General features: G+C 49.5%; 1 protein-coding gene across 1 annotated transcript; it reads left to right on the forward strand.

Annotated features, from left to right (window-relative positions):
• CSF2RB (colony stimulating factor 2 receptor subunit beta) lies at positions 1-27,950 on the forward strand. The gene is made up of 14 exons (XM_066358300.1): positions 1-255; positions 8,002-8,245; positions 9,089-9,212; positions 12,052-12,242; positions 14,257-14,408; positions 14,494-14,662; positions 15,201-15,336; positions 15,504-15,661; positions 16,938-17,080; positions 19,495-19,654; positions 22,817-22,907; positions 23,091-23,148; positions 24,024-24,127; positions 24,817-27,950. Exons 2-14 carry the CDS (start codon positions 8,170-8,172, stop codon positions 25,934-25,936), a joined length of 2,682 nt encoding a protein of 893 aa, XP_066214397.1. The 5' UTR covers positions 1-255; positions 8,002-8,169; the 3' UTR covers positions 25,937-27,950.
• Position 27,951: the final 1 nt, after the last annotated feature.

A 27,951-nucleotide genomic window follows, 5' to 3' on the forward strand; every position in this document is an offset into this window, starting at 1 on the left:
TGCAGGGAGACAAAGTGGGGTAGAAGTCCTGAAAGAAGGAGCATTTGCAAAATCAGTAAGACTTAGAATGAGAATTGATAGCCTGGTGTTCACAATTCTAAGAATCTTGGTAATCTTATGAAGAAACAGGCCTGGGCATCGCTTCCTCTTTCTGCTTCTCCATTTCCTAACGACGTCAGCATAAATAGGAAACGTGAGAGCCTGGCCGCCGCCTGGAGGCTCCAGCAGAAGGCTAGCCTGCCCCAGCACGAAGAGGTATGGCCCGGCAGTGGGGGGCAGGCTGATGGGTGGGCTGCGGAGCAGGGGCATGTGGGGAGACCGGGATGGAAGGGACAGGAAGAACCTGGGGGTGTTGAGTGGGCAGGTGTGCTCTGGGGACTTGGGGAGGGTAGGGCTTGGCCTCTTTGAGAGACCTGAGCCCAGAGTCCTGCGGCAGCTGGTGGGTGAGGAGTCAAGTGGAGAGCTGACCTGCTTTGGGGGCTGTGTGGAGGGCTTGGGTGGGGTCCAGCTGTCCTGGAAGCAGGGAGTTACACCCGGGGTGGTGGAGAGTGGGCCTGGGAGCCAGACACTGCGTCCTGTCCCCCTTTGCTTTGATTACTAAGGTGTCACTAGGTGTTGGAGGCAGTGAGAACATAAGCTCCCTGCTCTGGGCTTCTGTGTCCTCATCTCTAGAATGGGAAGAGAGCCGATAGCCCCTGACATCAGAAAGAGACAGAGACAGAGAGACAGAAAAAGAGAGAGAGAGAGAGAGAGCGCTTGGTGTCCACAGGGATGTGGGGATGTGGGAGACTGGAAGGGAAGGGGAAACTGGAGCCTTGCTAAGCTCAGGCCTGGGGCTGGGTGCAGCTTGGGCAGCTCACTTTGGAAAGCCTGGTCTCTGACCCACGGACGCATTCTTCTCCTTCAGAGAACAATTTTGCTATCACACTTGCCTTGACCTGCTGGCACTTAGGGGTTGGGACCCCAGGTGTCCTGTCCCTAAGTGTGTCTGGGTGGGTGGGTGGGTGTCCAGGGGTGTCTGCATGGATGTGCAGGTGTGTGCATTCACCCTGTGGATGGGAGGGTAGGTATTTCTCGGGATCTGAACTGGGGAGCGAGCCTGTGGGGCCTTGCCAGGCAGCCTTTGATAACAAGTTGCCTCTGTGTGAATTTTCCTCTTCCGAGACCCTGTTACATTTTGTGTAGCCAGATTCTGATTTTCTCTACTTTGCATCCTTTCTATTAATAGTTTTATGACAGGTAAAAACTTTTCTAGTAACTTTAGGTCACTCTTTTTGTATTCATCAGTTTTGCTCATATTGTGCTATATTCATGAGTTTGTGAGGTAATGAGCGTATTTAATATTAGACAAGCAAATGCATGGATATCTGCTCTGTGAAAAACTAGAATAATCCAGAATTATGCAGCATAAAAGTCCCAATCATCTCTATCCCCTAGACCCACATCCTGCCCTCTTCACCCCATGTATCCTTCCAAAATATTTTCTAAGCAGAATGCAAGTATACAGTTTTTCTTTGTATATAGATGGGATTATTACATATTGTCCTATGATTTATTTTCTCCCCTAATATTATGTTTTAGTGTCTTTCCACAATAATACAGATAGGTTTAACTCATTTATGAGCCCTAAGAAGTATGTAACATTTATTAGCATGGACACGCCACAATTTACCCAGTTCCCTTACTGATAGACATTTAGCTTTTTCACGATTTTCCCAAATGTAGGAAAGTGTTTCCACAGCCCAGATTCCTAGAAGCAGAGTTGAGGGGCAAGAGATTGCGTGTTTAAAAAAATTTTATATAGGTACTTTCAAATCATCCTCAAAGTAGCCAAATTATGTATATACGCACATGGCCATGCATAAAAAGGCTGGTTTCTCTTTAGGCAAGGATCTTTTCATTGTATCCAATGTAATGGATGAAAATTATCTGGTGGTTCCTTGGAATGTTTTTCCCTCTGATTATGGGTGATGTTGTGCATCTTTATCGAATGGCCCCCTCTGATGGTGGACATGGAAACTCTTTTGTCCATTTTCTGATGGGTTCTTTGCATCTTCACTTTAAGAGTGAATCATTCATTGTGTGTATTTTCAGTTTATTCGTGGATGTTGAAAACCTAGTCTTCCAGATTATCACTTATTTCCTTCGCCATGTTTCAGACACCTGTTTTGTATAAAAAGGTGTTTATCGCTTCTAAGTCAAACCTGTCATTATTTTTTACTTAATGCTTTCTGGATTTGATGTCTTATTCAACTCCTAGGATTCAAGAAATATTTGTGATGCTTTTTATCATTTTAGTTTCAATTTTTAGATCTTTAATCCACCGAGAATTAGAGGAATGGGTAATATGTAAAGCGATAATAACTTTAAAATTATCAGCTAATAACAGAGATATCATTAATTATGTGTGTGCAGCCCATTTTTGCCTCGGTGTTTTGAAATGCCACTATTACTTCCCAAATCCCTACTTGTTTATTTTCCTGCGTTCTGTATTCTGTTCTATCTCTCCATAATTATATTCCTTATTCTTTTTATAGCTAATTGAGCAAGTCTCTCATCTTTGGTTTGTCATCATTTAGAATCAGTTCGTCAAGTCTATGAAAAATCCTTTTGAAACTTTTCTTGAATTTTGATTAAGATTGCATTGAATTTAGCAATTGTTTGGGAGAGGACTGACAATGGTGGGCAGCTTCTACTTTATACCTCTGATATAAAACTAAATGTCTGTGCGGGCATTATGTAGGCAGCAACGTTCTCTTGACCTCTCATGTTGGCACAGGCTTCTAGCAGATACCAGACATGCCAACTTCTTCATCTCTTCATTTGCTGAGGTTCATTATTTGTTTAAGCAGGAATAGCTTTTGTACTATTGAATATATGTTTAGGAGCATCTGTCAAAATAAACTCACCCTTCCCCCCCCCCCCTTTAATCTGTTCACCTGCTTCTTTTACTCATGAATAGCTTTCTTCATGGCTCTCTGTCAAATCGTCCTCTGAAATTGTTTTTGTCCACAGTGAATTGGGTTGTTTTGTTTTCATTTCCAGTTTTTATTTCTCCCATTACATTTCTTCACGAGTCTGGGGATTTTGCTGTGCATGTTTATTTTGAGTGAGAAGGTGTTTGGTTTTTCTCTTCTCTGTTCTCCCTCTCCCACCTTCTCCTTTCCCTCTGTCATCCTGTTGCCCCTGTGGTTACCTCTCACTCTTAGTCTTTCACACACATATTTAACCTCTGTTTTCCATCAGAGGTTGGGTTTAATTAACATATGTATGCTCTTCCAAAACAAGACAAGACCCTCAGCAAGCTTTCACTCCTCTGCATCCACCCCAACTTCACAGCCCACTCTCTAGTTAAAGTCATCTGATTTTTGAATTTAATATTGTGATCTTATATGTATTTATTTATTTTCACTCGATACAGTAAAGTTCTTCTTTACTTAACTCTAAGTCTTCTTGGTTTATTTTCTCACCACTGATTCTGCTTTTTTTCTTTCCCTCCCTCCCTCCCTCCTTCCCTCCCTCCCTCCCTCCCTCCCTCCCTCCCTCCTTCCTTCCCTCCCTCCCTCCTCTCTCTGTCCATCCCTCCCTCCCTCCTCCCTCTGTCCATCCCTCCCTTCCTTCCTTCCTTCCCTCCCTCCTTCCTTCCTTTCTCTCTTTCTTTCTTAGACTTTTTTTTTCTTTCTGAAATAACGTTTTAGAGTAATTTTTTCAGAAAAGATCTAAAAAGCTTTTTTGTGTCTTAACTATTCCAAAATGTTGTAATTTTTATTTCTCCTTGAACTTCCAAGTAAGCCTGACTTATTATGATTCTAGTTTTAAATATATTTTCTCGCCATAGTTTCAAGATATTGCTGTCTATTTAGAGTTCAGGGTGGTCACTAACTTCTTGAGAAGATCTTGCCAACCTAATCCCTTAATGCATTTAAAATGACCTGTTGTGACCAGGCGGTGACGCAGTGGATAGAGCGTCAGACTGGGATGTGGAAGGACCCAGGTTTGAGACCCCGAGGTTGCCGGCTTGAGCGTGGGCTCATCTGGTTTGAGCAAAAATTCACCAGCTTGGACTCAAGGTCGCTGGCTTGAGCAAGGGGGTTACTGGTCTGCTGAAGGCCTATGGTCAAGGCACATATGAGAAAGCAATCAATGAACAACTAAGGTGTCACAATGCGCAACAAAAAACTAATGATTGATGCTTCTCATCTCCCTGTCTATCCTTCACTCTGTCTGTAAAATGACCTGTTGTTTCTTTCCTTCTGGAAGCTTGTCGGATTACCCTTTATCCTTGGATGACTGAAAGTTCACTAGTAGGTGACTGAGTATGCTACCATTAAAAATTAATCTTGCTTTTCACTTAGTGAACTCCTGCTTCCTTCAAAGCCCTGTGAACTTTTATTTCAAATTGTATCTGTTTGGGTGCACATGGAAAATCCCCCAAACAACAGTGGTATTTAACAATACAGAAGTTTTCTTTTTCCCCCACATAAAAGATGTCTAAAAGTAGGTGTCTCAGGCTGGGATGGTTGATCCATGGTGAAAAGAGGACTCCAAGTTTCTCTCTTTCAGTTGCATATGGCTTTCATTTGCAAGGTAAACTTATGGTCCAGAATAGCTCCCGGAGCTCCAGCCATCACTTCCCAACTGCAGGCTGGAAGAAAGGGGAAAAGGTAGGAGGACAAAGGTAGAACTCTCCTACCTGAGCCAAATCCCTTTAAACAGACTTTTAGGATAGCACATCCAAGGTTTCCACTCATAGCTCCTTGGACAATATTTAGTCACATAACCACACCTAACAAAAGGAGACTGTAGGAAATACAGTCTTTTATTCTGTGCAGCAAAAGGTCCAGATAGAACTTAAACTTCTCACCAAGGAGGAAGGGGACAGCTAGTTGGCTGACAGTGTCTCCACAACTGCCCTCAATTCTCACTGTCCCCTGCTTCTAGATATTGGAACTCCTGGATTTCTTTTCCGGGTCTCAGCTTTTCTCTAAGACTTTCTCCCTCCTCGCATTTGCTCTGTCCTTGTTATGTTCCACCCTAACATGATTGTCATGTTCATTCTGTAATCTGGGTCATTACTGGGGTTTTTGTTTTGTTCTTTTTTAATTATGGATTTTTTTTTACCATCAAATTCCAAGATCTCTGTTTATTTGTTCTTTGTATAACAGTCTGTCCTTTTAAATGGCTATGATTTCTCAAATCTCCCTGAGGATGCTCATTAAGATGTTTTAAAGATTTTTGTTGTGACTGCATTTATGCATGTCTGTAGAAATGTCTTTTGGGTCGGTATACATCATAATAGATATGTATGACACCAATGATTGGGTGTTGTTGTGAGTCGGGGGCACAGAGAGAGAGATCAGCAGACAAAATCATCAAGGACTAGCAAAGGACCACTGCTCGCTCAGGCAAAATGGCCCTGAGTTCACGCTGTGCCCTAATTTTATTCACAAGACTTCAAAAAGTTTGTTTACTGAGAAATTGGCATAACATCAAGTGTAACTTTTACTTAGAGATACATGGAGTGCACCTGCAAGATAGCTTAGTAACAACATAATATCAGAAGGCATTAATTGCTATTGCTTCTATGGATCCTATAACAATTGGGAAATATGACTATTGGTCTAGTGGTTAAGAGGAAAACTCCAGCGTCCATCTGCTGTGGTCTTCAGTCCCAGCCTGTCCTTTACTAGCTGTGTGATTGTGGACCGACTACCTGTTTCTTCACCTATAAAGTAGGGATTCTAATAGTAACCTACACGTGGATGTATCCATATCTGTGAAGACCTTTGAACTGCCCAGTTGACAGACAGCGTTGTATCACTGTTAGCCACTAATAGGAGTTTTCTGTGTGCATGTGAATGTTATGCTTGTGTTCTTTGATGACATGAATTCATTTTAACCATTCACAATGCAAAGATAGTAATCTGTTCTCCATAATTTTGCTGTGAACATTTCCTTTTTTCACTTTGTCCTTTGCTTTATGGTCTGGTTGTTTTTATAAAACACAGATTTATAAAATCTGTGATTTTGCTTATAAATATTTCTGTCAGCCTTTGTCTCTCTGACTTCTTCTACTGTTTTTAAGCTTGAATGGCTTAAAGGTATTCACTTCTATGGTTTGCAAGTTTAATATGTGTTGACATCTTCCATTTAAACTTTAAAGTAGCCTGATGTTTGGAGAATGTTGTGAGGTAAGGACTTAGGCTGATCTGGTCTATGTTGTTATTCAATTATCTTTGCACATTTACTTATTCCATCTCTGCACGTTGATTCATGATTCCTCCTTCACCACATAGCAATTCCTGTCTAAAACAGTTTGTCATGTGTGTGTGTGTGTGTGTGTGTGTGTGTGTGTGACAACAACATACTTCTTTCTTTGTCAGATCTTTCTAATACATTTTGCTATTGGGTAGAGCCTCCTTATCTTTAACTGCCTCATTAACTTTCCCCATATATATGTATATATTTTTTTCTTCTGAGTTCTTGCAAAACAAATCTTAGATTTTTATAAAAATCATGTTAGCCTGACCTGTGGTGGCGCAGTGGATAAAGCATCGACCTGGAAATGCTGAGGTTGCTGGTTTGAAACCCTGGGCTTGCCTGGTCAAGGCACATATGGGAGTTGATGCTTCCTGCTCCTCCCCCCTTCTCTCTCTCTCTCTCTCTCCTCTCTAAAATGAATAAATAAAAAAATTTAAAAAAAAATCATGTTAAACCTCTTACTTATTTTGGGGTGAATTGCTCTTTTTACACTTGTCTTTCTACCGCGATAAGCCCCCGGGGGGCTCTGCAATTTCAGGCTAACACTGTGAGCAGACCAAGCCACACACAGCCTCACACTCACCCACGCCAGGGCGGTGCTCCATCTGTGGGAGCTAGAGTGGACACTCTCCCCCAGCTCCCAACTAAACTGCTCTTCCTTCTTGTGCACTTGCCAGACCACCCACTCTATACACGGCGTCACACTGGGTTCTCATCACGACAACCATGTGAGACATGGACACTTGTGGACACTGTACAGATGCAGAGAGTGAGGTTCAAGAAGCATGCGTGAGTCAGTCCAGGCCCCGCAAGAGTGGGGCAGAGCCTGTGTTGAAGGTCAGGTTGGCAGAGAACAGAGCCATACCCCAGCCAGACAGCTGCTGGTGTGTGTGTGTGTGTGTGTGTGTGTGTGTGTGTGTGTGTGTGTACTCCTACAAGTTCAGTGATGTTTCAGACTATCTTCCTAGGGGTACAAAGAGGAAATCCCCAGCCTTCTGCTGAGAAAAGGGAACTGGAATTCAGAGTGGTGTGGGAGGAATGCCAGGAAATGGGGCAGAGGTGGGGAGAGCACCAGTTCCTGAGGGTGTGAGTGTGCCTGTGACCACACCTGGGGATGACGCTGTGGCCTCCATCACAGGCCCAGAGAAGACAGAGCTCTGGAAAGAGGATTCACAAAAGAGCTCTGGAAAGAGGATTCATGCCCAGTGACTCCCCAAAGCAGATGTAGGTCAATAGCCCATGGGGGGCTCAGGGTAAGTCAAGTGCCAGGCCTCCCTGTCAGCTTTCCCCACCAGGGCACTGCACAGGGGTGCTCGTGACCCCATGGGAACCCACTTCTTCACAGGCCGTCGGTGCATCTCCCTCACAGTCATACCCGCGGACCCCGAGGCTAGGGAGAAGGTGCCAGGCTGTCCCAGGTGCCAGGCTGTCCCAGGTGCCAGGCCTCCCTGTCAGCTTTCCCCACCAGGGCACTGCACAGGGGTGCTCGTAACCCCGTGGGAACCCACTTCTTCACAGGCCGTCGGTGCATCTCCCTCACAGTCACCCGCGGACCCCGAGGCTAGGGAGAAGGTGCCAGGCTGTCCCAGGTGCCAGGCTGTCCCAGGTGCCAGGCTGAGGCAGCCGTGGGGGCTAGAGCCCACGCATCAGGGCCACTCAGAGGTTCACCGCAAACGTGAGCCAGGTCCCTGGGGACGCAGGACTAAGAGGGGCATCTCCCAGGTGACGTTTCCCCCACAGGCCCAGAGAAGACAGAGCTCTGGAAAGAGGATTCACAAAAGCAGATGATGAGGGTTTGGCCTGGCCCCCAAATGGGGAGGGACACATGATTCTAGGCCAGTGAGGAGCCGGACCCTGCCTAGACCTCCACCCACCTGTGCCAGCCCTGCCACCCAGAGCTGACCAGAGATGCCGCTGACCCAGTGGCCACTCCCCATCACCCTGCTGGCTCTGTGTCAGTTACCCAGCGTGGCAGGGGCCCAAGGTGAGCCCGACTTCGCCCTTTCCATTCTCTCCCCTTCCCAGTTCCCCCTCCTCACTGCTGGGCCCTTTGGGGGAAGCTGTCCCCCCCACATCCCCCAGGAAGCTTCCAGGCCTTCCCTTCCTCCCCACATTTCTTTTCTCTCCCTGGTTTCTCTGGTGAATCCTCCTGCCTCTCACAATCCTGCTCATTGTTCCCAGGCCTCCTGTAAAGCCCGTCTCTGCTTGTGTCCTTTCTCTGTCCCCATTTCTCAGTGTGGCATTCAAGGCCTCTCTCCCCCGATCCGGTCCTCTGACAGTGGCCTTGGCTGACGCCCACCTCCCTGGGGCCCTAGCCCAGAGATCTCTCCCTGCTCCGGCTCTAGCAACTTCCTCCAGCTTGGAGGCCCAGCCGGGATGCCCCTGGGGCTCACTAACCCTCTCCCCAAGGGTTCCCAGAGAACTTGGCATCTCTGATATAACCATGGGAACCACATTCCGTTTTCCAACCACCAGGCCTGCCAGCTGACTGGGGACGTGGGAGGAGGTCCCAGAGCAGGACTCTGTCTGCCACTTCTCGGGTCTGGGTTTATGCCTCTCCTCCCACATGTGGAGAGGGCTCCAGGGGCCGGGCCTAGGCCTGCTGCACGTCCCTGTCCTGGGGCGGCACAATCAACACCCTCAGACTCACACAGCTCCCGGCCCTGCCTAGGGCCCCTGGGGCCCTCTGTCTGGCAGCCAGGACCCTCTACAGGATCCTGGGAGACCCTTCCCCACTGCTGGGTTTTGAGGTTGGGCTGGGAGGGGTGGTGACAAGGGACACCTGGAAGGGCAAGGTATGATCACCTTCTTGCCTTTCCCGGGTCAGAGACTGTCCCGCTGCAGACCCTGCGATGCTATAACAACTACGCCAGCCGCACCATCTGCAGTTGGGCGGACACCCAGGATGCCCATCGGCTCATCAATGTGACTCTCCACCACAGGTTAAATAAGTGAGTGACACTCGGGCCCAGGGGCCAAAGGGCAGGGGGTTGTGTGGTTGTGCCAGATAGGGGATGGACAGAGGACAGAGGAGGGGAGTTCCCTGACCAGGAGCTCCTGCCCTGTCAGGTGGTCGCCAGGTGCTGCTGTCTGATGCCAGGGTTTCTGGGAAGAGCATCTGTTAATGTTGCTGATGATGGTGATAATCTCTTATTTCATCAAAATTTACCAAAATTGCCATGCACACGTTCTATTTTAGAGGTAGGCATGGTGGAGATACAGTGCCCAGTTCATAGATAAGGAGACAGGCTGTGGAGCTGAGGTCCCTCACCCCACCACATGGTGGCCAGCATCCTGTGTTTGGCCTGCAGGGGCGGGCCCCATATGCCCCCGAGGGCCTGAAATCTCCACACTGAGGGGTTTGTCCTTTCTCCTCGCATGGTCTCTGCAATACATGCCATTTGGAGAGGTGCTTGCAACCATGCTGGGATTTGGTAAGAGTCTAACTCAAAGTAATAGAAATAATGAAAGAGCTGGTGTCACAGGGTTGATGGAGCCCCTGGAGGGGGTCACCCTGGGAAGGAGCCACTGTCACACACACAGCATGGTCATTCTGCTGTCTTCCATGCTTTCCTGGGAACTTCTGTCTTTCTCCACCCGCCTCATTACAGCAACTCCCTCCTTACCTCCTTAACCTTGGCTGTGACCTGCTTCCTCCTGCACTGAGTCACCAGGTGACCAAGAAAAGAAGCCCCCAGCACCGTCCACGCTCTCATTGCCGGGCCACACACCTGCCGCCCCCCTGGATCCACCTGCAATGATTTTGCAGCCGGGGTCCCACCCAGTCTTGCTGCTCAAGGAAATGCTGCCACCATGGTCTCCATGCTTTCCTGTGCCATGGACGGGCCTCTCCTGGGATCATTCACAATTACTGAGCCAATGCAGCCAACCCCACCTATAGAAGCCAAGAAGGGGAGCAGCTGCTGGGCGCCTCCTGACCCCATCTCCTCCATCCAGGGCCCACCCTCTGCCTCCCTTTGCAACCACACTCCTTTAAAGAGTTATCCAGACCCAGCATACCCAGGGTCTTTCCAGTTGTCTCCTGAACCAAATCCCCCAGGGTTCTGCAGCACTCCCCCCAGGCGACCCAAAACACCCCTGCTGAAATCAGTGAAGCCTTTATTGGCTAGGCCTAAGGGTCAGTCCAAGCCTTCTCCCTCCTTGACTCGGGGGCGCACCTGACTTGGACTAACCGCAGTGTCCTCCTGAAGCACTTTCCTCTCCTGACTTCGGGCCACCACACTCACCTGTTGTCCTTGTGTCTCCCTGGCCCATCCTTTTCTGTCTCCTTGTCCAATTCCCTTCTTTGGTTTTGAACTTGAAGGGTGAGATTCCCCAGGGCTCAGTCCTTCGCTCTCATATCTTATCCCAATGGCGGAGATCCAGCCTCAGACTCTGGGCCTCTCACTGCTCTCCAGCCTAGACCTCCTCCTATGCTGCAATCCAAGAGGGGCACCTGCCTCTCCATATCATCCCTTAGAAAAATAGGAGTCTTCCACCCCAAACGTCCTGAACCAAATTCTTTTTGTGTGTGTGTGACAAAGAGAGAAGGACAGATAGGGATAGACAGACAGGAAGGGAGAGAGATGAGAAGCATCAATTCTTTGTTGCGGCACCTTAGTTGTTCATTGATTGCTTTCTCATATATGCCTTGACCGGGGGGCTACAGCAGAGTGAGTGACCCCTTGCTCAAGCCAGTGATCTTGGGCTCAAGCTGGTGAGCTGTGCTCAAACCAGATGAGCCCGTGCTCAAGTCAGTGATGTCGGGGTTTTGAACCTGGGTCCTCCGTGTCCCAGTCTGACACTCTATCCACCTTGCCACCGCCTGAGCAGGCCTGAACCAAATTCCTGCTCTGCACCCAGAAGACCCTGCTCCAGTCTTGGCATTTCACTTCTCTGGATGGGGGCTCCTCATGGCCCAAGTCAAACACTCAGGACAGTTTTGTTGTTTTAATCACTTTACACCTTGCCTTCCCCATTGGAGCATCTAATCCACCAGCAAAATGTCAGCTTTATCTTCAACTAGAACATGAATCTGACCAATGTTAACAGCACCACCCTGGTTCAAACCATTTCCTGTCACTTGGAATATTCTAGAAGCATCCTAACTTTTTCTGCTTCCAATATTGCCATCCCCCCTCAAACCAATCTGGCTACAACCCGGCAGCCAGCAGAATCCTTTTAAAGCATATGTCAGTCCTTTGTTCATAACTCTAATTTTTCCCACTTATAGTGCAATCCAAATTACATTTAAGTGTTAAGCTTCTGTCCCCTCACCCAATTAGACTCCTAGACCTCCCAAACTCACATATTCTAATATAAGCACAATATTTAACTGCCTAGTAATACAACACTACAAACCAGAGCCTGTCCCAGGGCCTTTGCACATACTATGATAATTACCTGAAATCCCCTTTCTCCATAATTTGCATGGCTCCTCCCTGACCTCCTTCAATGAAGTTTCTACTCAAATATCGCCTTCTCCAAGAGGCCTTCCCTGTCTCCCCTATTTCAAATTGCATCCCTCACCCCAGTCCTTCTGGCCTCACCACCCTTTCCTGCTACAGTTATCTACATAAAGTTTTCTCTATTTGACATACGACATATTTTATTCAGCTATTTCATGTGTGTCCAGCAGAATGTCGGCTCCATGGGCAGGGATTTGTATGTGTTTTGTTCACTGCCAGGCCTCTTGGCCCTGGGCAAGGTTCATACATGGAAACCATACAATAATGTTGTGAATGAATGCTTCTCCTGCACTCTGGACTAACCCATGTCCTCTCCTGGCAGGTCGCCCCCACAGCCTGTTTCCTGTAATTTTAGTGACAGCATGCCCTGGTCAGACTGCCCTTCTCCCCCCTGTGTGCCCAGAAGATGCGTCATTCCCCACAAGGTTCCTGTCACTGCCGACTGGGACTACTTCTCATTTCAACCAGACAGGCCTTTGGGCACCCAGCTCACCGTTATTCTGACCCAGCATGGTGAGGCCTAGGGTCCCTGGATGGGGGTGGTCCCCAGTGTGGATACTGGGCCTCAGGGGGTGGCCAGACTGAAGAGGGTGGGCCAGGGAGTAAGACTCTTCAGGGGATGGAGACACTGGCTTGGGGTTGCGTTTGGTCTCTTGAGGGAAAAGGATACAGTGTCCTCATGATGCAGATGTTGGAGCAGGCACAGCCTGAAGAGGCCCTGGCTACAGGTACCTCCTGGCCCGGCAGCTCCAGCATCTGCTAAGCCATTGCCTTCCAGCACTAAAGGCTTCCTTTCTAGAAGAGCCATTCCATGATGCACATAAAGACTTAACAGTTTATAAAACTCTTTCATCTTTGGCTCTCAACCAATATCTGCAACAGCCCATCTTTCAGATGAGGCCGCTGAGACCCAGAGAGGTTTCATAACTTTTCCAAAGTGCTACCACTGAGCAGAAGTGACAGTGATTGGTCAGATTGCTGCCTTAGAGATATTTGGAGATCTGGAGTTTCACTTCCTTAGTTGGCTTCTCCATGGTGAAATGGGCTGATGGACCAAAATCTCTCAGGTTGGATAAATAGGTTTTCCGCTGGGTACCCCATTGGTTCAGTTGGTAGTAGCTTCCTAGAGCTCCATAATGAGAAGGACTCCCGCTCCATGACAGGCTCAGGGGCTAGAAGTGCAACAGCTGATTAGTGATGTCTGATGTGGCAGTGGGTGGGAAGGGGGTGCCCTGTCTCTGTTATTCTGGGCTGAAGATGTTCTGAAGGCTCCAGCTCGGACATACTCTAGCATGCTATGTTCCGTGTCCAGCAGAGAATATTTACATCTTGTTTGAGCTCTTATTGAATTTTTTGTGTTTGAAAGTCATCCCTGGGCATTCAGACACAGAAGCTTTAGGAGGGCAGGAGCCATTCTATTCATCAATGAATCTGCTTGCCTAGCCCTGTAGGTCCCAACAGAGAGAGGTATGCTTGCTGTTGGTTGATGAAATGATTTCATGAAAAGTCTCTGAAGGTTACCTACGTGTCTTCATTCATTTCCTCATTTAATTTGTCCTCCAAATTCACTGAACCACTACATCTCAGGCCCGGGGGAGAGGGAAGGGACTCAGATCCAAACCTGCCATCCCACAAGTTCCTCTATCACTTGGAGAGGCAGATGTAGAAACATTTAAACCCACCAGGGTAAGGGCCATACAACTGGCTATGGTGGGAGTGGAAAAGGGGCAGAGTTTGCCTGGGGAGAGGGGATCCAAGAAGGTTCCAGAAGAGGACACTTTTATGCTGGGCACTGAGAGGTTCAGGACATTGGACAGGTGGAAAGGGGAAGGCCAGTGGACCGCACAGAGGGAGTAACATGAGCCACAGTGCCCTCTGCTGGGCTGGGGGTGCCACACAGGCTGCATGCTGGACATTGGAAACCTGAGGACAAAGGGAGGCTGTGTTTGGATTTTAATTGCCAGAACCTTTTATCAAGCTTATGTTATATATGCACAACTATCTGTACAGCCTTCATTCACAGTCATGTTGAGTCTCCACAATTTGGTAGATGAAGGGCCTGAAGGTCCCACAGAGCAGTGGTCCCCAACCTTTTTTGGGCCATGGACCGGTTTAATGTCAGAAAATATTTTCATGGACCGGCCTTTAGGGTGGGACAGATAAATGTATCACATGACTGAGACAAGCGTCAGGAGTGAGTCTTAGAGGAATATAACAGAGGGAATCTGGTCATTTTTTAAAAATAAAACATCGTTCAGACTTAAATATAAATAAAACGGAAATAATGTAAGTTATTTATTCTTTCTCTGTGGACCAGTACCAAATGGCCCATAGACCGGTAATGGTCCGCGTTCCGGGGGTTGGGGACCACTGCCATAGAGGACTGGGGTCTTGTCCATGGTCAGTCAGCTGATGGGGCAGCACTCCTCCTGGACCCCCAGGCTGCCTACACAAAGACCCTCAGGCCCTTTAGCACCCCGCAGTCACCCAGCCTCTCACAGGCTCTCTTGACTTCCTCGCCCTCCAGTGCAGCCCCCCGCACCCAAGGACCTCCACATTAGTGCTGCTGGGGACTGTTTCCTGCTGACCTGGACTGTGGCCCTCGGGGGTTCCCAGAGCCAGTGGCTGTCAAACCTGGAGTTTGAGGTGACCTACAGACGGCTTCAGGACTCCTGGGAGGTAGGGAGCTCTGCCAGCTCAACCACAAGCCCACAGGTAACCGGGCCAGCCAGCACCTGCTCCAACAATACCTCTCTCCCGCCAGGATGCCTCCACCCTCCACTCCGCCTCGCAGCAGGCTGGCCTGAGTCTGTGCCACCTCATTCCCAGCAGCACCTACGTGGCCCGCGTGCGTACTCGGCTGGGCCTGGGCTCGGGGCTCTCAGGGCGGCCCAGCCAGTGGAGCCCGGAGGTTCACTGGGACTCCCAGCCAGGTAAGGGAGCCGAGCAGGGGTGATGCCCCTCTGTGGGGAGGGTGGCTCATTACAGCTCCCGGACAGGAGTCCAGGGTCCTCAGTGCGGACACTACCTTCTGTGCCATGTATTTAGAGTCGCCTCCCTGGGCCCTCCTGCCCCACGTGACTCTGCCGAGGCAGGCCAGCATCGTGCTCTCCTGGGCCCCACTGTCTGCACACTCCCTGCCCAGTAGTCATTACGATGGTAATCCCCATGGCGTTCTGCGCAGCTGTGTTTCATGAGAGCTGTACCATGTGTGGACAAACCACAATTCTTGTGTTAAATCCCAAAACCCTGGAACTAGACACTGTCCCCATTTCCTCAGGGAAATACAGAGGTTCACACAATTCACTCTGGCCCGTTGTCACACAGCTGGCTGGTTCAGGTTAAAATTGAACCCCTGGTTTTTGGGACCCCAAAGCCCAAGATCCGTCTGTGATGAATCTCTTAGTGGGAAGCCAACTGACAACAGGGAACGAATGAAGGAGGGAATGAGGGAGAGACGTCTTCTCCTAGGGGACGAGGCCCAGCCCCAGAACCTCCAGTGCGTCTTTGACGGGGACACCCTGCTCAGCTGCTCCTGGGAAGTAAGGTCCGAGGTGACCAGCTCCGTCTCCTTCACCCTCTTCTACAAGTCCAGCTCCAGCGCACAGTGAGTGTCCCTCACTGCCTTTGTCCCTTCCTCCCCTCTCGGCCTTGGCCCTGCTCCAGGCCTCCTCCGGCCACTGGGTGCCCAGCAGTAGCCACAGCCCATCCTGAGGTCACATCTCTGCCATAGTCCCTGTCTCCTCCTGCCCTCACCTCTGTTGTGACACTCAGGGAGGAAGAATGTTCCCCAGTGCTGAAGGAAGAGGCCAGCGGCCCCCACATCCGGCACCGGTGCCAGGTGCCCGTGGTCGATCCCAGGAACCACAGCCGGTACATCATCTCTGTTCGGCCAAAGAAGGAAGAGAAACTTATAAAGAACTCAGAGAACAGTGAGTATGCCCCCAGCCTCCTATGGGGGGAAGGAGGTCTTGGGACAGCTGTATTTTATTGTGTAACCCATGTAAACTCAGGGTTCCCATGTCCCTGTCTTCACGTTTGTTACTTCCAAGAAACAGTCTGGTGAGCAAAGTGAATAAATGTAATTAGAATATTCTCTTCTCTTAAAGTTCTCAAGAAGCATTAATAGAACAGTGCCACTGTCAAAGAACATGTAGGAAGATTCCAATGAGATTCCCTGGGAATACCTCTTTAACGCCGTTTGCTCCACTAGCTCTGCCTGCCTCTCCAACTCCGCAGCTGTGCCAAATTTCCTGCTCTCAGACGTGCCTCCTGGTTCCGCCCACCAAACTTTCATTTTCTGATTGGGTGCTTCACTTTCAGGTTTCTGAAGTCCTCCCCTGATGGATCCTTTCAGTCTTCAAAATAACCAACCTATGATTTACTTCTTCAGATGGGGGGCCAGGTTGGGGGGGGGGGAGTGAGCTAGCGCCCTTTGCCGGTTAATATCCCTGGTTCCTGTTATGTGCAAGGGCCTGTGCAGAGGAGGCCCTGCGTTCTTTCAAGATGACCACGCTCTTCCTTCCCGTTCTACAGGGTGTGTTGCAGGCAGCAGCCTGTCTGTCTTAGTCACCTGGGTTAGAGTCTACCCCTTACCTTTGCTAGCTGCCTGTCCTCGACAAGTGACTAATTGTTCTGGGGCTCAGTTTCTCTGTCTTCAAAATGTGACAAGTTAAAGATTCTACTTATTGATTGATTTTTAGAAGGGAGAGAACAAGAGCGAACGAGAGAGAGAGAGCGAGCATTTGTCTGTGCCTTGACCGGGCAAGCCCAAAGTTTCAAACTGGCAACCTTAGCTATCCAGGTTGATGCTCTATCCACTGCACCACCACAGATTAGGCAAAATGCAACAGGTTAATAGTACCTATCCCACAGAGCTGTTGTTAGAACTGAGTGAAATAATTCATACAGATTGAACATTTTCACAGAGCCTAGAACAAAACCAATAATAGTGATTTTATTTTTTACTTAAATGCTGTGAGTAACCCATGCTCTGCAAAACAAGTGAAACTCAGCATCACCCAAGAGCAGGGCTGCTCAGGTCAAAACGGATCATATGGTGAAGTGAGGGGTGCAAGGACGCTGAGATGAGCAGGACCTGGGGTCCTGGGTCACTGGAGACAGTACCTGTGACCAGCATGGAACGCAAAGAATGTTCCATGGGAGGAATGTTGGCAACAGTGTTCCCTAAAAGTTCCCTCCCTCCAGTCCAGATGGCTGCCCCGACACTCACGGTGACCAAGGGCGGAGACAGCTACATTTTACGCTGGGAAGTGAAGAAAATGACCTATGATCACATAGAACACACCTTTGAGGTCCAGTATCAGAAAGGCGAGGCACCCTCGTGGAAGGTGAGGACCTGTGCCCTGGGGGGAGGGGACTCTGTGTGGGCGGGGGGCATGTGAGACAACACCCGGGAAGCACCACCTGCCAGAGGCCTGGCTCCAGCAGGTGACCAGTCAGAAGAAGCCACTGGGACTTGGTGGTCACAATCTTGGGTAGTCAGCAGGTCACTATTCCATCCCTTGAGAAGGAACTGAGGCTCAGAGACATGGCACGACTTGGCTAAAATTAACACAGGTGACCCTGAATGTCAAAGGGAGCATAGATGTCAGGGCGGGAAGGGGTGAGAGATGCTGGTTTTCAGAAGTCATAAAGGGGACGTTTCTTCAGAGGACTCTCATGCAGAGTGCAAACGTGCAGCTGCTCAGGGAAGAGCCCCTCCTGAGGAAGCAGGCAGAGCCCCACCCAGGCTTGGTCCACCCCCCCCCCCCACCTGCAGCCCTTGGTCCATGTGCAGAGCCTGCGGCCCCACAGAAGCCAGACCAGAAACATCGGAGCCAGCCCCAGACATGCAGGCTGGAAATGGAGAGACTGAGGCCAGGAATGGGTGGGTCAGTGATGGACCTGGGATTAGGCCCTGGGACCCTGTCTCAGAGACCAGAGTCCAATCGCCCTACACTGCATTCCTGGGAAGGCCATAACTGGGGTTCAGACTGCCCCTGATGAACTGGGAAATTGAGGAGTCTCAAGTAAGGATGAGACGGAATGACCCCTTAGGGTCTCTGGGCCTTGGTGCTGTCACATGTCATAGGATCATTGTAAGAGGTGTGGTCCCTGGTCCCATGTGGAGTGCTCTCTGTGGGGCCTCACACCCAGGGACTGTGACCACAGCTGGGGGCTGACTGGTTCCAGAGACCTGAGGTGCTGAGCAGTGGTGGCCTGCTCAGTAAATAATGCAAATAATTTAACAACCAGTTCTCTGTCCTAATGACCGTTTTAAGTATAAAAAACCAATATACTGAAAGGTAATTTATTATTTCATGCATTTAATACTTAAATAAGAACAATAAAAGAGGTACACAAAACAGATTATGTTATAAAAAAGAGTCTAAAATTTTTATTTTTTTATTTTTATTCTTTTTGTGACAGACAGAGAGAGAGAGGGGGACAGAGAGAGGGACAGATAGGGACAGACAGGTGGGAATGGAGAGAGATGAGAAGCATCAATTCTTTGTTGCAGCTCCTTAGCTGTGCATTGATGGCTTTCTCATATGTGCCTTGACCGGGGGTCTCCAGCAGAGTGAGTGACTCCTTGTTCAAGTCAGCGACCTGGGGCTGAAGCTGGAAAGCTTTGCTCAAACCAGATGAGCCCATGCTCAAGCTGGCGACCTCGGGATTTCGAACCTGGGTCCTCCGCGTCCCAGTCCGATTATCTATCCACTGCACCACTGCCTGGTCAGGCAGAGTTTTAAAACATTAATAAAAAAATATTAAATAATACCTGACAAAAAACAATACAACTGTTATTTAAGATATCTCCAATGACAGCTTGTCACCCCCTGGTTGTTTGGCACTTTTTCTCTTTACGTTATATGTTTGTTTACTGAAGTAACAAACGTGAGGGAATTAAAATGTAGTATTTTATCAAAGATACAATGAGTTTTATGAAGTGAATAAATAAATATTACAGGCATAATTCCATCAAATTTTTTTCACCTGTGGATGGAATGAACATTACTAAGGGGCTTAGACCACGCTGTTGCACAGATGAACGTTTAAAAAGACTAAGGAGCCCTGGCCGGTTGGCTCAGCGGTAGAGCGTCGGCCTAGCGTGCGGAGGACCCTGGTTCGATTCTCGGCCAGGGCACACAGGAGAAGCGCCCATTTGCTTCTCCACCCCTCCGCCGCGCTTTCCTCTCTGTCTCTCTCTTCCCCTCCCGCAGCCGAGGCTCCATTGGAGCAAAGATGGCCCAGGCGCTGGGGATGGCTCTGTGGCCTCTGCCCCAGGCGCTAGAGTGGCTCTGGTCGCAACATGGCGACACCCAGGATGGGCAGAGCATCGCCCCCTGGTGGGCAGAGCGTCGCCCCTGGTGGGCGTGCCGGGTGGATCCCGGTCGGGCGCATGCGGGAGTCTGTCTGACTGTCTCTCCCTGTTTCCAGCTTCAGAAAAATGCAAAAAAAATAAATAAATAAATAAATAAATAAAATAAAATAAAAAGACTAAGGAATGTAAATCTGTGATTTCCACATTGGGCAGCTGCCCAGGTGCCCACCTTAGAGAGAACCCTGATTACAAGTGCCATTCTAACAACCGGTTCGCCAAACTCAACAAAAAAATACTGGGTATTGGTTCTGCCGAACTGTTGCGAACCGGCTGAACCCCACCCCTGGAGCTGCGGTGGGGCGTTGTGCAGGTGTGCCCACATGAGCCTGGAAAGTTGCCTCAGCCTCTGCGTACCTGCTGACACACTTGCACCCACAGGAGAGCAAGACAGAGTTCCTTCAGAACACCCACGTCATGTCGCTGCCGCCTCTGGAGGCCTCCACCAGGTACCAGGCGAGAGTGAGGGTCAAGCCCTACGGCGGCTACAACGGGATGTGGAGCGAGTGGAGTGAGGAGTGCTCATGGGACACTGAGTGGGGTATGTCTCCCCGCCCCCACCTGCCCCTCCTGCCATAGCTCCGCTGGGCATTGGACAGGGGCCATGTGCACACAGAGATGTGACCCACCCAAACAACCTTTCTTCCCCTTGTCACTAGTCATTGGAAGGTGACACCAGGTGAGCAACCCAGACTGCAGGTGAGGTCTTACTAGAGCAGAGAAGAGCAGTTCTCATCCTCACTCCTCCCTCACACAGGACCTTAGCCCTCTATTCAAACGACTCACTCACGGCTTCATTAGCCTTTGTGGCAGCCTCTACCCCGTGACCACTGAGCCCGAAATTCCAGCACATGCCAGGACCTGCAGACAGAGGTCAGAGAGGGTCTGATTTCTTATCTTCCCCATTTCCCTGCACTTGCTACTTGTATTTGTCCCTCCCTTTTTACCATAGTGGTCACCAGGAAACAAGTGCAAGATTCCCAGGGGAGGGAGAAGGGTGATGTCCTGGAGGGGCCCAGCACCTCAGAGCTGGAGGATGCCGAGCAGGAGAAGCGGGGCCCTGAGGGGCCTTTGCCACTGTTGGTCCCTCCACCAGCACAGCTCTGCCCACCTCCATCTCCAGCCTCGCCCTCCAGGCGCAGCCTCCTTGTAGGGCACTTCCCTTCATTGCGCTTTGCAGATAGTCTATTTTTATCTACCTTGAGGCAGCCCCTCCATCAGCAAGAACATTATGACTTGCTGAGGGCTCAGGTAATGGTTAGCAATGTTTAGCAATAAAGTGGTTTTTTTTATTAAACTATAGATATTGTCTTTTTATTTTTAATTTTACTTTTCAATCACTGTTTACATTCAATATCATTTTGTATTAATTTCAGGTGTACAGGGTAGTGGTTAGACAGTCATGTACTTTACAAAGTGATCCCGCTGATATTTCGAGTACCCACCTGGCACCAGAGTTATTACAATATTATTGACTGTATCCCCTATGCTGTACTTTACATCCCTGTCATGATTCTGTAACTACCAATTAATACTTCTTAATCCCTTCACCTTTTTTACCCAGCCCCCAACCCCATTCCTTTTGGGAACCATCAATCTACTCTGTATCTGTGAGTCTGTTTTTATTTCATTCGTTCATTTATGTTCTTCAGATAAGTGAAATCATATGGTATTTGTCATTCTCTGTCTTATTTTCCTTAGCATAGTATACTTTAGGTCCATCTGTGCACGTGCAAATGGTAACATTTCACTCTTTTTGAGGCTGAGTAATACTCCATAATACTTTGTCTCTATCCACTTATTTACTGATGGACACTTAGGCTGCTTCCAGATCTTGGCTATTGTAAATAATGCTGCAATGAACATAGGGGTGCATATGTTCTTTCAAATTAGTGTTTTGGGTTTGTTTGGATATAAACCCAAAGTGGAATCACTGGGTCATAAGGGAGTACCATTCTTAATTTTTAAAGGAAATTGCATACTGTTCTCCACAGTGGCTGCACCAGTCTGCATTCCCAGCAACCGTGCCTGAGGGCTCCCTTTTCTCCACACCCTCACCAGCACTTGTTGTTTGTTGATTTATTGATGATAGCCATTCTGACAGATGTGAGGTGTTACCTCATTGTGATTTTAATTTGTGTTTCTCTGATAATTAGTAATATTGAGCATCTTTTCATAGTCTGTCTATTGGCCATCTGTATGTCCTTTTTGGAGAAGTTTTTATTCAGGTCCTCTCTCCACTTTTTAATGGGATTGTTTGATTTTTTTTTCTGGTTTTGAGTTCTTTATAAATTTTGGATACTAACCCCTTTTGGGATTTATCATTGGCAAATATGTTCTCCCAGTTAGTAGGCTGTCTTTTCACTTTGTTGATGGTTTCCTTAAACATTTTAGTTTGAAGTTGTTCCATTTGTTTAATTTTTCTTTTGTTTCCCTTGTCTGAGGAGATGTATTAGAAAAAAATATTACTAAGAGAAATGTGTGAGATTTTACCTCCTATGTTTGCTTCTAGGAGTTTTATGGTCCCAAGGCCTACATTCAAGTCTTTAATCCATTTTGAGTTTATTCCTGTATATGGTGTAAGAAGGTAGTCTAGTTTCCTTTTTTTGCATGTATCTGTCCAGTTTTCCCGGCACCATTTATTGAATAGACTGTCTTTACCCTGTCGCATGTTCTTGCCTCCTTTGTCATATATTAATTGAGCTGTAGGTATGGATTTACTTCTGGGCTCTGTTTTCTGTTTCATTGATCTATGTGTTTTGTTTTTGGTTTTGCCAGTACCATACTATTCTGATTACTATGGCTTTGTAGTGTAACTTGATATCAAGTAGGGTGATACCTCTAACTTTATTGTTCTTTCTCAAGAGTGTTGTGGCTATTCAGGGTCTTTTGTCGTTTTGTGAAAAAAAATGCCTTTGGTATTTTGATAGGAATTGTGTTGAATCTACCCATTGCTTTGGGTAGTATGGACAGTTTAACAGTGTTCATTCTTCCTATTCATGAGCACAGTCTAAGCTCCTATTTATCTGTATCTTCTATTTCTTTCTTTAATGGCTTATTCTTTTCCAAATACAGAACTTTTACCTCCTTGGTTAAATTTATTACTAGGTATTTTATATTTGTACATTTTTTTAGACATATGCTGTTGCACACATAATGGCCTGCAATATAGAGTAAACATGACATTTTTATGTCCTTGGGAAACCAAAATATTCATGTGACTTAGTTTATTGTGAAATTTGCTTTATTGCAATGGTCTGAAACCAAATCTGCAATGCATGCCAAGGTGTGCCCAGATACTACCTTCTCCGGGAGTCCCCCATAGTTTCCATGGGCTATAGTCACCGCTCCCATCCTAGCACTTCCTGCTACTGGAAAAACTGTACCCCTCTGTCTTCTCCAGCACTGGAACTGTGTGTGTGTGTGTGTGTGTGTGTGTGTGTGTGTGTGTGTGTGGAAAAACTGTACCCCTCTGTCTTCTCCAGCACTGGAACTGTGTGTGTGTGTGTGTGTGTGTGTGTAGAACAATGCCCTCTTCTCCTTGGCCTGTGTCTACCTCCCTCCCCTCTCCCCTCAAACCCTCAGTGAGCTTCTGGAACACTGTACCGGTAAGAATCGGGCCCCACCTGCCCCTGCCTCCTGAGCCTCCTGCTTCCCCCTCCCAGATGCTAATGCTTCTTTTCTTTTCCTGGCTGCCTGGAAGCATTGCCCACATGGGGCCTGGCCCTCATCCTGGTCTTCACCACCCTCGTCTTCCTCCTGGTCCTGCGCTTCTGTGGCATTTACGGGTACAGGTAAGGGGACTCCATGATGGCTGAGGGTAGGGGTACCCAGAGATCCTTGCTCTGTCACTCACTCCCTGGGGGTTCTTGGACAAATCTCACCCTCTCCCTGGGCCTCAGTTTCCCCTCTATATACGAGCATGGGCAGCTGCCCTGAGTTCCCTGATGGCTGCCACCTCCCTGCTGTCTTCCCAGGATGAACCAGAAGTGGAAGGAGAAAATCCCCAACCCCGGCAAGAGCCACCTGTTCCAGGTAGGGTCTGGCTGTGAGGGCAGTTGCGGTGGTGAGGGCTCCTCTGCGCCTGTGCCCATGTCCCTGTTCGTGCCCATGTCCCTGTGTCCATGTCTTCCTTCCCTTCCTTGGAGTTTTGAGAGTGGGACATGGGTGGCCGGGGTGGGGGGAGCTCTAAGAGCAAAGCCAGCACCTGCACGTTCATCCCTGCAGAACTCTGAGCCCCACCGATGCACAGGGTGCCCTGGAGCACTGCACCTGCCCTTCAGGGTCCACGTGGAGCAGGAGAGCTGAGGATGGGGATGCCAGGAATGCAGAGTAGGCTCAGGAAGTGGTTCATTCTACTGAGGGCAGGTGGGCTGGTGGGAGGCAGAAAGGCTCCCTGAGGACAGATGGCAGAGCTGAGCTTTGAAGGGTCTGGGTGGTGCAGGGGCCAAGGTCACTGCAGGTAGAAGGCGTGTGGGGGATGGAACAAGACCGCTTCATGAAGGACTGAGATGGGTGGGCAGTGCGGCTGGGGCCACATCACAGGAGGTTGAGACGGCCGCAGAGCTAAAGAGCCCTCTGGTCAGGCAGAGCCAGCACTGCGTGTGGAGGGCCTTCAAGGCCAGTGCGGGACGACAATGGGGTGAACATGGAGGCAGCAACACCCAGATGAGTAGCCTTACTGGAACACGGCCCCTGTCCTTCGCTGCTGGAGTGGAGGACCCCAGTGAAGTCCCAGCCCCTCCCTGGCCTCCCCTCCTAGTGTCAGAAGGCCACGTTTGGTCCTGACCATGTTCAGATTTCTCCCATGTCTGGGGACTCGCTGAGTTCCCTGTCACCCCACAGCCCTCCCCACACTGTCACCATCTCGAGGCCCCACACCCACAGGCACACACGTCCTTCTCTTGTAGAACGGGAAGGCGGGGCTCTGGCTCCCAGACAGCAAGTCGACTGTCACCACCAAGAGCCCCTCACACAAGGGGCCATGGAGCAGCCACTTCTCTGGCCTGGAGGGGTGAGTGTCTGGGCCCAGATCCCTGGGAGGTGGGTGGGTGGTCCCATTGTGCACATCAGAGGCTCAGAGGAGGTGGCCTCTGGCGTGTGGCTCAGGGAAGAGGTCCGTAGAGATACCTTGCCCAAAAGCAAGGGGCATCTCAGTTGGATGGCTGGAGGAACCTCCTGATTCCCAGGTTAGCAAGAGCCATAGCCAGGTTAGAGATAGCCTCTCTGTGCCCTGCTTCCCAGGGACACCCCACATTGCCTCAGCCTCATGGGTGGCCAAGGAGCTGCAAACCGTCATGGTCAGCACCTGCACTGCCAGCTCCTCACCCAGGAGAGGGCACTGCATGCTGAGGGATGAGGAAGGAGGGAATGCCTGAGTGTGCACAGGCTGGGCATTGGCCCGGCCCCGAGGCTGGGGCGTGTCAGGGAGCTGGTGAGAGGGACGCACCTGGGAGGGGAGGACCTTGAACAGAAGCATGGAGGCTGGAGGGCCAGATCCACAGGCAGATGGAGGAATGTCTGCTTCCTGCTCTGCATGCTCCTCCCCCCCATACACACACACAGCCCCTCACCCTGCTCTGTGCTCTCAGTGAGTCCTGCTGGTCCAGGCCTTTCAAAGTCCTGCCACCCACAGGCTCCCTGGCATGAGCTGAGATGTCTGCCCAATGTGGTCGCAAACTTCTGTACCCATTCTCCCCACAGTGTGTCCCCTGTAGACTGCATATACAGCAAGGTGTCACCTCTCACCATAGAAGACCCTAAAAATATCGATGACTCACCACCTGAGCCTGACATGACTCCGGCCACCTCAGACCTGCCCACGGAGCTGCCCCCAAGTCCTCTGCCCTGCCTCTCAGCCCCCTCAAGCAGGCCTGACAGCCAGGTTTCCGGCTTCGACTTCAATGGGCCCTACCTGGGGTCACCCCACAGCCTCTCCTTGCCTGACCTTGTGGGCCAGGAGGGGCTCCCACAGACGGGTGTGAGCCTAGAGCTGCTGCCCCCAGGGTCCCTGGAGTACCTGTGCCTGCCCAAAGGGGAGCAGGTCCAGCTGGTCCCGCTGGCCCAGGTGATGGGACAGGGCCAGGCCAGCAGGGTGGAGAGGAGGCCCTCCCTGGGGGCCGAGGGGAGCCCCTCTCAGGGAGCAGGTCCTACCCCTTCTTTACCTGGGCTGATGGTGGGTGGTCAGGGCACGAAGGACAGCCCCACAGCTCTGTCTACTATGTCTGGGGGCCCTAAGGACGGGGCCATGGCCTCTGGTTATGTCAGCACTGCGGACCTGGCACTCAGCCTATCCACAGGGGCGCCGCCTGCCTCCTCGGCTCCTCCTCTGGGCCTGCCCTCAAACCACAGCCACAGCCTCTGTCCCAGACTGGCAGGTGGGCCCCCTGAAGTTCCAGCCCCCGTGAAGTTAGTGTTTGATAGCTACGTGGAGCTCCCTTCAACCATGGGCCAGTCACCTAAGTCCGCTCTGGGCAGTCATGCCCCACCTGTAGCCAGCAGCCACATCCTGAGCCCCAGGGAGCCCCGGGTCAGTGTGACCCCGGGCTCTCCACACCCCGAGGGGCTCCTGGTTCTGCAGCAGGTGGGTGACTATTGCTTCCTCCCTGGCGTGGGAGCTGGCCCTCTCTCACCCCAGAGTAAGTCCTCCTCTCCTGGACTGTGTCCTGAGACCAGGGACCTGGACCAGGTGTTCCAGGCCAAGAAACGCCCGTGCCAGGCCATTCCCCAGGTGCCAGCCATTCAGCTCTTCAAAGCCCTGAAGCAGCAGGACTACCTGTCGCTGCCCCCCTGGGATGTCAGCAGGCCTGGGGAGGTGTGCTGAGACCCTGCAGACCCTGGGGGAGACACGTGGAAGGAAGGGATCTATCTGCCTTCCCTATTGCCCGGCCTTTCTCCCACCAGCCTCTGGTATTTTCCACACTCATTTCTACAAAGCCAAGGAGAGACCAGGAAAATGAGCGAATCCTCCATCTTCTCTCTTGACTTTTAGCAAGGTCAAGCTTCTCTCTCTCTCTCTCTCTCACACACACACACACACACACACACTTTTCTTCCAAGTGCACAGATTTTTGGGTTCTGAAATCTTAGAATGTTCCATCCAAACTCGTTGCACTTGCCCTCATTTTCTTCATTACCACATCTCCTTGCTTTTGCTCTTTTCTTCTTTCTCTTTTTCTTGATTGATGATTAGAGTGAGTATGAGGTCTATGCTAAGCCTGTTCTAGCTGTCCTGTCTTCATCAGAGCCTACTCGGAGGCTGCCATGTCTGGTTGTGTAGGAGGACCCGAGTCAAAGCCTGTCCAGGCAGGAACTCGAGATTCCAGCCCAGGTTCGGGAGGCAGGGGCTCCGGGCGGGGCCTTGAGGGTTGAAAGCTTAACAGAACAGCGCAGGACTGGACCTGCCTTTGTCAGGTACTGCAGCCCCAGACTCGGAGACCAAGCACCAATCTCAACTGTCACTCCAAGAAAGGGGCGTGGCAAGGAGGTGTGCGAGGGTAGAGCTGTTCGAGCTCATGGGAGGCCCTGCCGGTCCCACGAAGGTGACTGGGGAGTGTCGGGGCGCAGGACCTGCATCACGGGCAGGGCACTGGTCTGAGTAGTGTGCAATGCTGGTTCCTGGCTGACCTGGTTCTCTACGCCCAGGCTGGTGGAGCCTGGAAAATTCAGGAGGAGAAGGGAAAGTACCCAAGTCCCCTGTAGAAAAGTTGCAAAGAGCTGCTCAACATAAGAGAATGGTGAAAAGGCCTGTACTTTAGGGCTTATGGTCAAAATTGCCTGGGGGCCCTTTTTCCAGAAAGACCTACAACTCCAGCTGCCGCCAGCCGAGTATGAGGGGCTTTTGGCCTAAGTCTAGGCCTATGAGGGGATTCTGGTTCTTTTAAATCTTTGCCCTCCTGATATACAGAAATAATGGCATTAAATTGTATTAATTTGCATTATTTGATAACTTTCAAGTTTGCATGTATTTATATATTGTGTGGGCCTTGGTTTTTGTGTTTTTTTGTTTTGTTTTGTTTTTACTGGGCTAAACCTTTTAAGAACTTGGTTCTGTCAGGTATTCATCTTTTTCTGATGAAGTTTTTAAAACTATTTTTGTATGACCTTTCACGCCTGGTGCCGACATCTTCCCCTCGGTTGTGGTTTTCCTTTTAATCGTGTGTATGAGGCTCGTGGAGGTAGCAAAGCAGAGTTTCCTGTCACATAGACCCCCACGTGACTCCAATGTTAGTGTCAAATTTACAAAGGCCTTCCCCACTCCGAAAGTGCCCTCGTCCTAATTTTTCTCTAGTTCTTTTTCTGTTTCAAGCTTTTCATGTCAAATGTTAATGGTTTGGGAATGGACGCATGTGCGCTGGAGAGCTCACCTTATGCTGTCCCCCGAAGAGTGGCCCAGGTGTTTTGCATTATCTGATGGGTCACCTGTTACTCCTCCGGGTGTCTGAAATGCCCCTTTTATGATAGAGAAAGTCCCTGTATGTACTTAGTTACTAGGCTTTCAATATTATAATGTTGTTCTCTCCGTGTTGTTTCCGTTGTCCTTTATAGCTTTATAATATGTTCTCATATGTGGCAGAGCAGATGGTTTTGTTACTTTTGTTCATTAATTCCTGTTCATCGCAGCAATGTTTATGGCTGAAGAAAATTATATAAACAACTTAAATATTCACCAATACTAAAATCACTTTCTTTTTGTACATTCTAAAGTAGAAACCTATGTTTAAAATGAGTGAGGTGGACCGACATATATTAGAAAAAAGTCCAAGATATTAATTCCAAAATGTTCCGACATTGTTGACTGAAAAAAATTTTTGCAATAAAATATATTTTATTATAAAA

This window comes from Saccopteryx leptura, chromosome 1 (genome assembly GCF_036850995.1).
Source record: "Saccopteryx leptura isolate mSacLep1 chromosome 1, mSacLep1_pri_phased_curated, whole genome shotgun sequence".
Lineage (NCBI taxonomy): Eukaryota > Metazoa > Chordata > Mammalia > Chiroptera > Emballonuridae > Saccopteryx > Saccopteryx leptura.

What these genes read in the sequence shown, in the direction of transcription:
- CSF2RB (XM_066358300.1), top strand. Translation starts at nt 8,170, where the DNA reads ATGCCGCTGACCCAGTGGCCACTCCCCATCACCCTGCTGGCTCTGTGT. An exon ending in GCGAGGCACCCTCGTGGAAG is followed by an intron (nt 17,081 to 19,494) that starts GTGAGGACCTGT and finishes TTGCACCCACAG; the next exon opens with GAGAGCAAGACAGAGTTCCT. An exon ending in CTCATGGGACACTGAGTGGG is followed by an intron (nt 19,655 to 22,816) that starts GTATGTCTCCCC and finishes GCTGCCTGGAAG; the next exon opens with CATTGCCCACATGGGGCCTG.